Source organism: Mycteria americana, chromosome 11 (genome assembly GCF_035582795.1).
Source record: "Mycteria americana isolate JAX WOST 10 ecotype Jacksonville Zoo and Gardens chromosome 11, USCA_MyAme_1.0, whole genome shotgun sequence".
In the NCBI taxonomy this organism is placed as follows: domain Eukaryota; kingdom Metazoa; phylum Chordata; class Aves; order Ciconiiformes; family Ciconiidae; genus Mycteria; species Mycteria americana.
In genome coordinates this window covers 1,604,544-1,619,813 of record NC_134375.1, presented here as the reverse complement: position 1 = coordinate 1,619,813, position 15,270 = coordinate 1,604,544, and the positions used below count along the sequence as shown (strand labels likewise).

Here is a 15,270-nt window from a genome sequence, read left to right as displayed (position 1 = left end):
TTCGATGTTACTTAGAATTGCTGTTTCTAATAGTTTTGTAGCTTCCGTGGTTAAAAACTTGTAATGCTGGCTTTATCCAAGTAAACAGATACACATCTCCCATCACACACATGTTAAGTATTAACGATTTCTCATGGTATGGGATGTCAGAATGATCTCTGGAAGCAGTGAGCACAGCTGCTTCTCTCATACAAGCCTTACATATTAACCAGGTGTCGAGGTAGTGTATTTCTTGGTAGGCACATGGGCTTCGGCAGAGTGCTTAAGAGTGGGGGCGCAGAGAAGGAACAGGAATTCAGGCAGTCAAGCCACCACGAAAAATCCCACAAAATATCTATCATTTATTCCAGAGAGTTAGAGAGGTTTCACTGCATTTCCCCCTGCCAACCACAGATAGTACTACAAGTTTCTTTCTTCTATACTTTGAAAAGAAGGCTTAATCCTCTTCCACATACAAGCATTCAGAGTTGTCTATAGCCTAGAGGAAACCGCAGGGTGCCTTTGTAGGAGTATCTTGTATCACATGGGAATCTATCCAGTTGGCTTAATTTAACATCAGACTATAAAAATAAGGCATAGAATTGACCTGACTCCAAATGCACTCTTCTGAAGGCACTTGCAGCTCTGACACCCAGTCCTCCAGCTGCCAGCATGCTGAAGGCACCATGCCTTTACTTCAGATGAGGTGCCTGCAGAAGCTACGGTCTCTCGCATATGCCCCATATGGCCTCAGTCTTAACTTAGGTCAGTGCCCACCTTGTATATAAACACAGCTGGGACCCAGAAATGAACTGCTCATCCATTCCTCAAATAGTTGAAGCCAAGAGACATTTGCAGAGCACCTACCACACTGTGAAAGAGTGGGTGATGGCACCTACTTTCCTCTTATGTGACACCTAGAAGAGGTATTGCCCACCTCCCCTCCCATGGCAGCAATACTTGTTGGTTGACCAAAGGACTTAATGAACAGGGGAGATTCATTGCAAATTCCCACCCCACCTGCAGCCTTTACCAAAGCCTCCAAACTACTACACTCACAGCTAAGGGAAGGGTGAGGAGCACACCTCCTGCAACTTCATGCCTCCAAGACAGGAGAGTCTTCCATTCTCAGATAAGTGAATCCCAAGAGGAAACATCAGAGCTTGCTGGGTAGGACACAGCCCCAGCAGAGCGGTTAGCCACAGGTCTCACCTCCCTCCCCAGTTCCTGTGTCTGAAGATGGAGCAACCAGCTGTTGGATGGAGCCCTCCCACCAGCATCTTGCTCTTTTGGGTCCTTGCTCTGAGCTACCACAGCTCACCACCACGCTGCTGGCAGCATGCCTAACAACAGCTTACAGGTTGCTCTTTCCATCTTTATAGGAACTGACCCCAGATGTCAGAGTTTACCACCCGCTGCCTGATGCGGATCTGAAGCCAGCTTAAGCAGACAGTCCTTAAGGTCTGAAATTAAGACCCCAAAGTGAGTTTTCTATTTAAAGACTAAGTGGTCACTGCTACTTGACACCGATGGAGCTCAGAAGCTCTTGGCAGCCTTGAAGAATTTATAGCTCAAACTTGCTTCAGATACCTTTAGTCCCATTCAAGAGTCTGCCATGCATCTGAGGACCAGCAGAAGCTTTCCTCTCACTTTTTTTAGAGGCAAGTTACAGAAAAATCCCCATGTTTCCTGGAACAGTGCTACAACAGCTTCACGTTAACAAGGCCCTTACAATACAAATAACTCCCCAATATCACATGTTCTCCCCCTTCACTCGCCCCCATCTGCCTGTGCTGGAACTTCCTGGAGCTCACAGGCTTTGCTTCACAATAACTTTTTAAATTCATTAAGGTCAACAAAAGATGTTACACAAATTATTACAACTTGTGCAAAAATAAAGTTAGAAGCCCAGAGGGCAGTGGGGACTGATGCTACACCCCCAGAAGCACATGCAAAAGACACCACATAAGGGAGAACATAATCTGAAGAGCCAGGATCACAGATGAGCTATAAGCAGCCATTCTAGGTGGTTCTTACCAATTCATTTTGCCCTATATCCCATGGCTTAATACAAGTGGTTGTGTATTTTCTCCACTTCTACTATTAATTTTATATATGCACAAACAACATTAAGTACATGCAAAGCCACCCATGTTCATCATGACCGCACTGTTTGCCAAAGGACGAGATATTCTCATCCTCCATTAGTAACCAAATGCAATACGAGTCTTACTGTAATCGAGAGAAAAGCAAGTCCATTTTATTAGTGCAACACTTGCTTTATTATCTACAACAATCTTCAAAACAAACACCGATACGAAAGAGAAACAAAACAAGTTCAAATGCACATAACCATGGCAATTTTCCTTAATTAATCAGTAAAGCCTAGAACAAAACAAACCTATTTGAAATCAGTTTTACAAGATCTAGATTTTATCAAATGTTTCAGCAGAGCTGCACGGGCCTGCAGCAACGAGATACATCCACTGGAAATTTTGCAATTCCCCCCCTTCTACACTGTTCTATTTTAACAGACAAAATTGATTCTGCTCAGTCAACCACCACAGCTGTATTAGCTCCAGCGAGTACAATGGGTCACCCGAAATGTTGCTCTAACTGAAAAAATCCAGACAGCATCAGGAAAAGCAATGTTAAAAAGCTGCTTATTGTACAAAAACCTGGAATAAACACAATTTTAATCCTTCAAGAACACGCCAGTGAGAGAAAGGAACATCCATTTCAGAAGCAGACGTAGGCAATGCCAGTTTTATACTGCTTTTGTAAAATACTCAGTTCTCCATATACGAAGTGACCAACTGTCATTTGTTCTTTTTAAGAAAACCTTATTTTACAGAATATAAACAATTTTTTATTATTTAGCTAAAGAAAAAACCTTCCTCCATCTGTTCAGTCTTACTGGGTTTTAGACCGTTTTAAGCACTGAGACGCGTGAAACACTGAGAATGGCATTTGGACAAGCCCTGCTAATACAGGACTACATGGAACACACCGCCACCGTGCTTGGTACAGAACCACAGTTTATTAAGGCCCATACTTAGTCAATGGAATAATTAGTCAAGGGAAGAGGTAAGAGTTCCCCAAAAGTATAAACATAGCTAGAAAAAAAAAAAGTCAGCCATCATCCATTCAGATTTACATTCAAATGCTCTGGGTTAAGATGAAACAAAAAGCCTTTTAAGTAGTTTTCAGGAGAGCTAGACTACAGCAGGACTTTCGGAATTTGAGAAAGGTGAATTGGTAGCTTTAGTAACCAACTACAGTACAGCTTTCCCCAAAAAAAGCATTGCCAAAAAAAAAAAAAAGGACTAGCGTGTAACAAAAATTCCCGTTTCCTTTCAGGTTTTCATTTTCCTAGAAAAAGCTAGGAATCAAAGCAGTTTTATGTTTACTTACCAAAATTTATAACCAATTACTAACCAAAAATTACGTTACAATTCAAATTAACTTTGGTGAAGTGCTGCAGAGATTCATAATAGGATCAAATACTATTTAAAGTGTGTTTAATTTTCCTTTAAGAAGTCAGGAATGAAGATCAGATTTGTGAATTCACAAAAAATAGCCAAATAAGAAAAAAAAACCTGCAAGTGTTGCTTGAGCTTGCATTCTCCTATCTGTTTTCCTCAGAGTTCATGAATAAGTGTTTTGTATCCCTCTGCAGCAAACAACTGAAGAACAGATGGTATTAGGTCTTAAGTTACTCCTTCCTTGATAGTTTAAGCAACATGTATATTCCCATAATATGGCATTTCATTTTACCCATTACTCCCACTGCATATTTAACCACCATATTATACAGCCGTTAACACAATACAGAAAAATTATTTTCCAGTAAATCACTTCTAAAATCTGATTCGGTACACCAACACCTGATATGAATTAAAATGCATGTGCACTTTATAGAAGATTCTGGAGAAGGAGGGAAGAAATCTCATCAGCTCCAGAAATTTGCTTATTTGGAATAACGCTGTAGGCACAATGGGGCTAGACAGGCTATGGCGTGTTTAGCAGGGGTAATAATTTTCTTTAAAAAGCACTGTTGGGATGATGATGGTGAACTGAAAACCCAGGTAGGTAAGACCATGCAAGCCTCAAATGGAGCATCTTCCAAAAATAAAATTCAAGATGAGTACAATTATATGAGTTTACTTAATTTTTTTCCTTCAGGGATTGAGTAGAAGGGATATCACCACACACCATTTAACTGTACCTATTTGGAGTAAGCCAGGTCATTGCTTACAAACAAAATGGTCACTCTAGCAAGTTTTTGGTACACTTTTATTGCCAGCTGATTTAAAACTCAGTCTAAATTCATCAGTCCCTATGGATGACTGGCTGGCAACTAAGATGCTTCCTCAGGCTTTGAGGTGTTCAGTGACACACCCTGTGTCTACACCACAGGGGATCGCAGGAGACACAAGACTTGTGGGCCTCTCCTTGCACCAAATTCTCAGTGTCTTTTACATGGTAATGATCATCTGCAAGGAGAAGGTCAGAAGAACGACCCAGGAGCTAGGCAGCACCCAAACTAATTCATAATGGCCAAAATTTCCAACAAGCAAGCTGCTTTGGATAAACATCACACCAAAAGGAGGTATGGACTCGATTTCTTTGGAGGACGGCAAGATTTTATTCAGAGATATGGGAAGCTCCTTATGGTTTGACAATTAGTCCATTCCAGAGCAAGGAACCAATCTAATACATAAAACGGGCTCTATTCTGTGGTTTATGCGGAAACTGGATTTAGAAAGATCTACAAGTACTCTTTGGGAAGAAAAGAGAGGTATGGAGAATGAGGGTACACGCCTTGCTTGTTATATTCCAAACAGCTCACACTTTCACCAACTGATCAAAGCCTTTTTCTTATTTGCTCCGCAGAAGTGAAATGGAGGCAAAGAGCAGCTAAGACTCCTCTCTCTCTCTCTCAATATAAAGAAAAATCATCACACCATATACAGCAGAAATCTGAAACTATCCATCATCTTGCAGTTTTAACAACTGCTCCAGATGCCACTGCAGAAGAGGCTGCAGCCATCATTGCTTAAGACGTTGCAGAGAATATAATTGTAAAACTCGCTCCTGGCAGAAAGGCAGGTTTCTCATCTCAGAGCAGGCAGAAGGCCAGTAGGAAAGCAGAGAGTTGGTTCCTCCATTTCAGAGCTACAGAGGAATAGCAAGATACTAGATGGGGGTTGTTTCTAGCTGGCTTCTCAACTCCATGGAAAAAACAACCTTCCCCTTCCTTGCCAAGCTAGGTTTCAGGCACGCCGCAATCAACATTGGGATAGCACCTGTGTTTTCTAATAGGCCGTATCACTTCAGGGAAATAATGCAGTTCCAGATGTAACTTCAATTTCACATGTACAAACTTAACCAAGAGGAAAACCGGTTGTGCTTCTGCATGACCATTTCAGATATTCTCCAAACGTTATTTGCATAAACCCCTCCTATTTCAGAGCAATGAAGATGTCTCTTGCAACAGGAGTGCCAAGTGTCATACATCTCACATGACATGCCTTTGGCTGCCCTTTTCTTATGCCTACAGGCTGCCATGCATCTGCACTTACCTTGTATTTATGTTTTCTGGCCAGTCAGACCCGTCACAGAACCCACTGAACACGCAGGTAAGTACCCTGCTGCCAGCAATCAACAGCTACGTCATGGCAAGTCTAAAAACCGAACCTCCCCTGATCAGACAGCTGTCACAAGCTCTTCTCAGCACTCAAACCCAAAGCTACCACTCCCGCTGGGCTCCTGAAGCGCGAGAGGTTTATCGCTACCTCCCTCCTCAACAGTCCCTTCGCATCCCTTACAGGACGGCCTCTGCCCTCCGTCTGCCCACCCAAGAATCACTCTTCCCAGCCTCTGCAGCATCTCTGATCTCTCAGAGCATGCAAAAATCCTGATAACTCCAGTAACCAACAGCTGAATTGCTATTGCCACCCTTCTTTCAGCGCATCGTTACCAGTGCCACTGAGCTTTCTTCAGACCTCTGTTACGCCCTAACCACAGAACCAGGCAGTCATCAGACCATCCATGCAAGCATGTTCTACAAACAAGTCCGACTGCATCTCAAGTGCAAACGTTACTAAGATGACAGCTTGCAACATCAACTTCTTTCCTCCCTGTCAGCTGTGGACAAGAGATGACCAAAGGGACCAGAAATATCCTTTACACCGAGTTCTGGTTTTATTTTAAGTCATTTCCTCTTACTGCAACTGGACCCCACACATTCAGCGTGAAGAGTTTAACCAGGATTAAAAGAGCGTACAACCAACCTTTAGGCAAAATGTACTCAAAAGCAAGAGAAAGGAGTCTTGTTTCATTCAAAAGCAGAATCTGGTCTGACCCAGCTCTATTTCATTTAGTGAATTTGAGAAGCGGTCTATTAATAGTTCCCGACCATATCCCTATCCTGCTTCTCCATGTCAGGGCAACAGCTATACTAACAAACACCAGCGATACAGGCACGTGTTTTCATATTGACACTGCACAGCAGAGCTAAACTAATTGTTTAAATTTAAACAGAAGTCACTATCTCAAGAATTAACTCGAAACAGACAAAATTAGTCTGAGTTAATTTTATGAGCACACAGCAATATCAGATTCAAGCTTTCAGAGTTAATTTTGTATGAGCACACAGCAGTATCAGATTCAAGCTTTCAGATACAGTCTCCCTCCTTTCTTCTCCCAAACAGATTTCCTAAATTATTCTGTTCATTTACACTACAAAGTTTACCCGGCCAATAAATTAACATCATAGATAGTAACCAGCTACTATTTCAACATCAGATGAATGCTGTCAGCCAACAAGGACACTAACAAAAGCCAAACTACCACACCAGTGAAAACCCTGAAGATGTTACCTTTTTCAGAAAGAAATCCCCTGGATTCTTGATACAGGGGCATAGGACATCCTCCTCCTTCCCCATAATTTAACTCCACATAGTTTAATTTTGCCAGAAGTGTCTTGCCAGCTAGAGCAAAGTGAACCTGCTTTAACATTGTCCATTTTACAGACTCCCACTTTTAACCATGCAAACGTATCTGCTTACACAAAAAACATCTGAGCCATGGACCTTTCGTAGCGCTTTAAACAACTGTCACAGATCTTCTAAGTGGACATAAGATGGAAAACACCACTTAAAAATTTTGGAAAATATTTACATAGACATCATAGCCTTCTCTCATACAGAAGGTAACACACTTAGAAATAAACTGCATGCTTTTCCTCCCTTCATCCACTCAAACTATAAATTTTGCTTCAAGGAAAGATTATCAGCCTTAGAAACAAAAATTAGCAAGTTCACATAGGTCTAGCATTAATGATTTTCAAATGCTCTTTTTATTCACCTTGCATTAAAACAAAGTCTAATCTCATCTTGTATTTCTAGAATATTCATGCCATATTAAAAAAAAAAAAAGAGTCAGCTGTGAGCCAATCTGGATGAGCTTCTCATTTAAGGAATAAAAACAGACATCAAGAAAATATATTATCTGTACATTAATACTACATATGAATCAAATGAAAGAAGTGTTCAGAAATGCATCCACATTTAGAACTTAATTTTCAGTTAAGATCCACACCCTCCAAAAATTTGACACTCCTGAATATCTGAGTCACTTAAGACACACAATGTACTTTCACATTTTTTTCTTTGGTTCAGGCAGTTTGAAGAGACCAGCAGTGACAAAAAGGAAAAAGTGCTATAGAACTATGAAGTAAAACACTTATCTTGTAAAGATAATTAAGTTTTTCCCTACAGACCTATACTACCAGAAGCTTGGCAGAAAAGCTGCAGGTGCAGGGGGCAAGAAATTGCCACCGTAGAGCAGCACGTCTCTTTGCGGTTGGTTTACTGTTACAGACCCCTTGGTTTGGTGGCCATCTGGAAAATGCCAGAGCTATTCTAATACCCTTGATTTCTAATTTCAGCTATATTGACCTCTGAGAATTGACCTCTGCCCATCCTTCACTCTTACATAGCTCCCCAAATACCTCTAACATCCGACACCTGAACTGACCCCTGTCCCGGGGAGCATCAAGGACTGCCACGCATTCTCCACGGAGCACCTGGAGGCCAAGTGTCCTGAAGAAGCCAGTGTCCCTCTAAGCACTGGTACGCAGAGTGGAGAACGAGTCTTGGGCAGCCAGCGGGAAAAGCCTGCCTTCCCCGCAGAGCTCACCACCAGGCATTTCTCACCTCCCCACCACGGGTACAGCAACAGCAGGATGAGACAGTCCATCCATTCCACATTTTCAACAAAGAAAACTAAAATTAAATGCAATCAAAGAGAAGCTCAGTACTCACAGTCCAAGCGAGAACCATAAAGTACAATGAGGTCTTTGCATTTGAGATAGCACTAGGTTTGACTCTTCCGCAGTTTCCCTACATGTTCCCAAAGGGAAATAGGGTGGGAATTTTTAAACCATTCATCTAAGAAGAATATTTGGCTTGCCAGCAGTAGGTTGGCAAAAGCCTATATTCCTTATTCGTGACTTAACATTTTACTTAGGAGCACAACACTGAAATACTGTTATGCCAAAGCCTCGCCACACAGCAATTCCATGCCACCAATTAAAATTAATTATAGCTGTTGAAAACCTTCGAATGCAAACCCTTCCAAACTGCAAGGGCATGCTAATCCTGCTCCAATACTTCAGTTTCAGGAAGGAACAATAAACTTATTTTCTAGCTAGAATTTGACTACAGCTTTCCTGTCTCCAGACAGGTCTAAACCCCAAATCTAGTTTGGTTAGCGCATTTGGATCCTACCCTAATCCAAGCCACGATTTCGGTTCTGAACCCTAAAGCCATCTTTTCAGTGAAATAAAACCACTGAACAAGAATGGCTTGCAAGGTCTTTGTACAGATGGACAAAAAAAGAGACACACAGGCAACAGTACAACTGGGCTGAAAAAATGCTGAGCAAGGACAGAGGATTAATGCCTGCATGGAACCTCAATACTGTTAGTTTTTAACTCTGCAGCTCTAAAAGTAACAGGCGCAGGCGCATCTCCAGGAGAAAGACAACGTACAATTTGTTGCAAATTTTCCACAAAGGCTCTGGGATGGGTTTTGATGGTGTGAGACTGCAGGGGAAGTCATTTTGTCTCCAACAGCATGGTGACTGACGATGGCTTCCACTCAGTCTTCTGCTATATATACCTGAACGTAAAATTTCTACAGGGAAAGAGACAAACAGGGGCATATCTACCTGGCACAGCTTACATAAAAATTTTCAAAATGCCGTGAATAAAGTGATTACTTGACAGCACTCTCCGAATGTTTTCCCAATAAAACTCCCTAGCTGAATGAAGAGAGTACTCTACAAGTCAAAGCGCCCAAGACCACACAGCTATTCACACCTTCTCCTGATGGCTTCCTCCATGCAACCTCATCCTAGAAGCACAGGCTTTAATCCCATGGTGATTAAAGACTTTTGTCATTCAGTTCGACCTTCTCAATCCAGACCAAAGTACCGGCTTTGAAGAGTCCCGCACCCTCTCACATTCCCTGGCCTCCGGCATCACCGCAGATCTGCCCACAGCCAGCCAGCAGTGTTCGAGGAGAACCAGCAGCCCTCGCCCACTTCCATGGCTTCACACCAATTTCCCTAAAGCAGCTGAATAATAGAGAGAGTTTTCTTTCTACAATTAGAGGCCACGTTCTAATAAATCCAAATTCTAACCCAAAGCAAATTCTGTATTAAATTGAAAATATCTGGTAGTAAGATCTGATTTAAGCTGAAGCACAGATAATGGAAACTAGTGGGAATTGAGGAATTATTACAGATGATTTCTTCACATGCAGTCACTTCAAGAATTCCTAAACAAGGGTGACTAGGAATAAGAAAACCAATCAGCAGGTAAGCTTCATACTGCACTCTTCCCTCCCAATCTCTTTTAGGCCTAAATGACCCACACACTGGAATTTTAATGGACTGTGTTCTCCAATACATGTGCCAGTCTTTTGTAGGTAAAGCTCTTCTGTTACAGAAAGTATGTTGAAAATAGATGTATTTCCGTTCCCCTGCTAGAGCATACCGAAAAATTTGGCAGCAAGATGAATTCCTGATCCGTGCGATCGCTCTGCAGTGACAGAGCTGGCCTGCGCTGGTCAGACCGACAGCTGAACAACACCGGCCTTTTCCTGCGGACAAACCTGCCCTCCGACAGCATCCCAGTTAGCATCCTAAATGAATTTCAGGCTACCAAAGTAAAAGCCTTACACCCTCGGGATTCAGTTTCAAGCCGACACCAGACAAAGCCCAGGCCTGCCTGCAAGGCTCTCCTCCCCGCAGCGCCGGCCTCGCTCAGCTCCCCTGTAAATCCCCCAGCCTCTCCCCCGTTCCCTGGGAGCCCCCCAGGACCCCCCAGGCTGGCAGGAGGAGAGGTTAAACCCCTTGCCACCAGCCCTTCGGGTCCTCCACTCGCGCCTCGCCTCGGCCAACTGCCATGGCTCTGTATTTTGCATTTCTGTCGAATAAAAGCCATGGGAACGCATGACTATGAAGACTGAGAAGTGCTCCCCGTACTTCTTATCAAGGAAGTAGTGCTGCAGTGAATTATGATTATATTGTGTAAGGAAATCATTAGGGAATAAAGATGTGGCTGTACATCCATCCCCGCCTGTCCCAGGAAGCCAGGAGTGATTTACAAACAGATTGGGCCAACATTAAAAAAATAAACAAACCACCAGGAGCCCAGGCTTATCACATCACATTATTTACACGCTACTCAAATACTCTCGTAGGCCATAAAGCTCAGTCAACCGGTGGGAGTTTAAGGACCCCACGTTATAACTAAGGGTTAAATTTTCTAGTTCCCACCGAAACTGCAGAGTAACTCAGACTAAGTAATAGCTCAGGGGAAAAAAATAAAAATCTCTCTCAGGTTTTTCTCTTAGAGAGGTCTCATTCAAATGGATGCTCACAGAAATGAGGTAACAGACATGAAAGAGGTAACAGAAATGAGGTAACTAATAGCTTCAAAGAAAAAAAAAAAGCATATACATACTACTGTCATTTTTACAGAAGTGAGAATATTAAAAAATCACGAAGAAAAGGGTAACAGCCATGTCCCAAACCAGCAAAAGACAGTATCTAAACCTTGACTCTCTTTAGCTATTACTGGATGACTTCACTCTAAAGATCTAGAGCCCAAATCGGACCTTTTACTTAAAACCTTCCTCTTAAAAGGTATTTGGATAGCCAGGTCTTGGACTTAACTGAAGCACTAGTTCATGATGCCTAAAAAAGGCAAGCACTCAGGTGCTTTCGGAGGAAGGTTTGAGTCACAAGCAGCTGGCGACAGTCACAGCTTCAGAGCCAGGGAAAGGGTGAGCAAGGGGGCAGCAGATCTTCAATCTTCATAAAAGCATAATGCATTTAGATTTGGACAAAAAGGAAAGTTCACTCCTGCAAATGCTCTCCAACTTCATTTACGTTCAGTGTCTTTTTAATAGAGACCTGCTGCTCCACTCCTGCTCCCTCAAGCCGCTGCGGGCAGGGGAGAGGAGCTGGGCTGAGCTCTGCGCATGGGGAGCGACCGGTGCCCCCTTTATGCAACACGACAGCTCTTAGGGTAACCCCGTTAGCGTGGGCACCAGCTCCCAGGGCCGGGAGGGTTAAGCCTGGGAGGAGTGTACATAAGGTGGTAGGTTCAGAGCCAATGAGAAGACTGCGCTATAGTTAGACACTGGATACTAAGCAATGGTGGCTATAAAGGCTGCTCAAAGCTGAGCTTCTGTAGCTGACACCGGCATGTTGCCCTTAGCTCCTAGGCTTACCAAGCAGAAAAAAAACACAGGAGGATGAGCTCGGCTTACCTGAAGTTCACACCACGCAACTTCCACCCACGTCTCCGTGTCCAGACCCTTATAGACCGTTTTGAAGGATCCCCTCCCCAGTTCAATATCAAACTTTAGGAACCTGCCATCCAGCGAGGTGGCAACTGCTTTCATATCAGCCTCCTCCTCAGGCTCCGCTTTCTTAGCCTTGCTCTGATCTCTGGAAGCATCCGACGCTTCCTTCCTCTCCGCGTCTTTGCCAGCTTCCTTCTGCTCTTCAGCCCCTACGACACTGCCAGGGGCCGGCGCTGCCTTCAGCTCCCCAGAAGGCTCCGGCCCCAGGCACACCTTCTCCACGGCCCCGTGCCCTGCCTTCGCCCTCTCCGCAATTATCCTCCTGGTTTTAGGGAGCAGGATAATTTTCCTCTGATGCTCTGACTCGGCAAGGTCGAAAGCAGGCTCCTCCTGGTCCGAGTCCACCACGCTCCTCCGCAGGAACCGCTGATGGACCATTTTGGGATCCCTGGAGCAGGGGGCGCGGAGCGGCGGGGCGGGGGCTCCCGGGGCCCCCGGCATCGCGGCAGCGTCCGCGGCCGCCCCGCTCCTCCTGCCACCGCCGGGCCCATCAATATTCATGCTCGTCTCCGCAGCCGGGGGAGCGCTGGGCTCGGCAGTCGCTGGAAACCCGCCACGGCCGCCGCCTCCTCCTCTGCCTCCCCGCCGAGGTGCCGATCTGGCATCGCCCCCAGTTTCCATTCGGTCTGAGGTTTCAGCGCCCGCCGCCGCCCCCGGGCTCGGGAAGTCACCGTGGTCCATGCCCGCGCCGAGCCGCCCCACCGCCACCTGCGAGGGGCAAGGCAGAGCGCAGCGCCCTGACGCACCGGCGGCCGCGGCTCGGGCTCAGCCCCGGCCGCCGGACACCGCTCCCCCCATCCGCGGGCACCGCCGGCCCCGGGGCTCGCCCCGGCCCGGGCAGAGCCGCCCCGGGGCTTCGAAACGGGAGGGCTGCGGCGAGCCGGGCTCCCCGGGCCCAAGGCCGCCACCGCGGCCGCCCTGCCCTGCCCGCCCCTCTCCCTCCCTCCCCCCCCCCCCCCCCCCCCCCCCGCCCGGGCAGCCGCGCAGCGCAGCGGCCGCGGGGCCGGGAGCGCCGGGCGGTCCCGCGGGGTGCCCCGGGCTCAGGTGCGCGGCGGGGCCGCCTCACCTGCGGCGGGGGCGGGCAGGGCCGCGCACAAAGGCGCGGCGGAGCCGCTTACTTACGTGCGGAGCGGGGGGCTGCCGTCCTCAGCGCCATGGACGGGGATGAGAAGGGCGGCGGGGAGAAGGGGCGGGTACCGCCGTGCGTGCGCCTGTCTGGGTGTGCGCGCCGCGGAGAGGATGCCGAGGGAGCCGGCTGCCGGCAGCGGAGCTCCGCGGCCCGCCCCTGCGCGCTGCAGCACGCCCCTGCCCGCAGTGCCGGCCTCCCCGCTCCGCTCCGCTCCCGGCGGCTCAGGGCGCGGGGCGCGCCCCTGCCCGCGGCGAGCCCTGCGGCAGCCCCCGCCGCGCCCCCATGGGCGATGGGCGATGGCCGCCGGCCGCCCCCCGCCCTCCCCGGCCCGGCTCCTCCGCCCCCGCCCCGCGCCGCCGCGCCGCTTTTGTCAATGGGAAGCGCTCCCCGGCGAGCGCCCCATTTAAGGCACCGGCGCTCGGCGGCCGCCAATGAGGCTGCGGAGGGCGGCCCCCCCGGCCCGGCCCGGCCCGGCCCGGCCCCCCGCCGCCGGGGACAATGGGAGGGTCCCCGCGCCCCGCCGCCGCCTCGCCCCGCGGCGCGGGCGGGGGCCGGCAGCGGCGGGAGAGGCCCCGGGGGCAGCGCCGGCCTCCGGCGGGCAGGTGCCGGCACGGCCCCGCACCGCTCCTCCGAGGAGCGTCTTCCTGCGAGCCCGGGGCTGCGGGGTGCGGGTCCCGGCCGCGGCCCGCGGCTCCGTCGCCTCTCTCGGCTCTCTCGGTTCGCGCACGGCGAGGAGGCGGCTGCACCGACAGCCAGTTCCTCTTGGGTGTGACGGCAAGGAAGGCTGCTTAGAAGAAACCAAATATTCTCCCTCCTCGTCGTTTTTCAGGATCCTTCACACGTAAAACATGACTAGGGAGTAACTCTCGGATAGCATTTGGTAATACAAGCTAGCACCCTGCCCCTCCGTGCTGTGGGTTTGAACACGCTGTCTTGCCGCACATACCTGGGTTTTTCTTTGTCTGGGTTTTTTTTCTTCATTCCTAGCAGTTCGTGAATCATTCTAGGAATATTGACCTCCCGGTTCACTACGACTGATGCTTGGCGTTAGACTAGACTGAGGGAAACTTGGATCCGAGGACCAAGCTGTGCTTCCCCGTAGGTTAGGTTGGAGATGCTTTGCTAAAGGCTGCGACCGTCAACAGCTGTGACATTTCTGCTCTGTAAATTCATGAAAGGACTCTGGTCTTCACTGCTGTCAAGCTTGCTTTCTTAAGTATTAGGTTCATACAAACATACCATATGTTTTAGTAATTAAACGTTAACTAAATAAAAAAAAATGAGAAGGTTTACCGAGTAATTATTCCCCGAGATTTCTGAAGGAAAGGAAGCTGACTGCCAGGCAACCATAATTAGTTTTTCTTTTAATTAATTCATTTTTAGTTAAGGATGATTAAAAAAAAACCTTTTAAAATAAGAAAACAGGTGGTTATTTTAAATAGAATCTGTGGTGCTTTAATTTTAAAAAACATGGCTGATGACTAATAATTCAGCATTATGGATACATTCAATCTTTCAGTGGTTTGTTTTTTGAAGTGTTCAAATATATACAATATTTCTAGGACTTGCAATTGTGACATAAAACACAGGTTTGCATGATGTATAGAAATTACCTGCCGTTAGTTCTGTATGCCGGGCTCTTCTTACTCCACAGACAGAGGCTTAATAAGCAGAAAGCAGTACGAACTTACCGAGAGAAAAGCAGGGAAGGTTAAGAGCTCTGACACCTTCTCCTAGTTCTTACGTAAACTTGACCTAGAACCCTCTTCCCAGCTGGAGAAATTACCACCACCATGTAGAAAAAAGGACAAGATTCAGGCTAATGAGATGACTAAAAGTAGCAGGCCACATTTCACTCAGCAGGTGGACAGAAGAAAATGGGCAATATTCTAGAGCTGACCAAATACCAAAACCCGAAACCCATAATCAAGAAAAATACGGGGCGGGGGGGAAGAGACTGGATTCCCCCATTTGCCTTTCACTGCCAAGCCTTCTTGGAGGAAGGCAAGTATCCACACATTCACAGCATCACCGACCAGCCTCAGGAGGACACACAGGCGCTGCCGAGCTGCACCGGTCACTCCTGACCAGTCTTCAGTGCTGGGCAAGCGAAGCAGGACCCCTCCTCATAAGAGCTTTTCACGGCTGAGTTTCCTCTGGTGTTTGTTGTGCTGTCCTACGTCGAGATGGTGCCTACTGCTCTTCCTGTGTCCATTT

General features: G+C 47.2%; 1 protein-coding gene across 13 annotated transcripts in view; it reads right to left on the bottom strand.

Moving 5' to 3' along the window:
* Positions 1-13,342, bottom strand: part of WNK2 (WNK lysine deficient protein kinase 2) — a 121,315-nt gene extending 107,973 nt beyond the window's left edge. For 12 of the 13 annotated variants that reach the window (XM_075514590.1, XM_075514593.1, XM_075514581.1 and 9 more), the window contains exons 1-2: positions 13,047-13,341; positions 11,829-12,632 (exon numbers count right to left, since the gene is read on the bottom strand). In XM_075514590.1, the coding sequence (XP_075370705.1) occupies positions 11,829-12,605 (777 nt within the window). In that variant the 5' untranslated portion in view covers positions 12,606-12,632; positions 13,047-13,341. Of the gene's footprint in view, positions 1-11,828; positions 12,633-13,046 lie in introns of all 13 variants that reach the window. The other variant, XM_075514592.1, reaches the window with a different exon arrangement.
* Between the last annotated feature and the right edge of the window lie 1,928 nt (positions 13,343-15,270).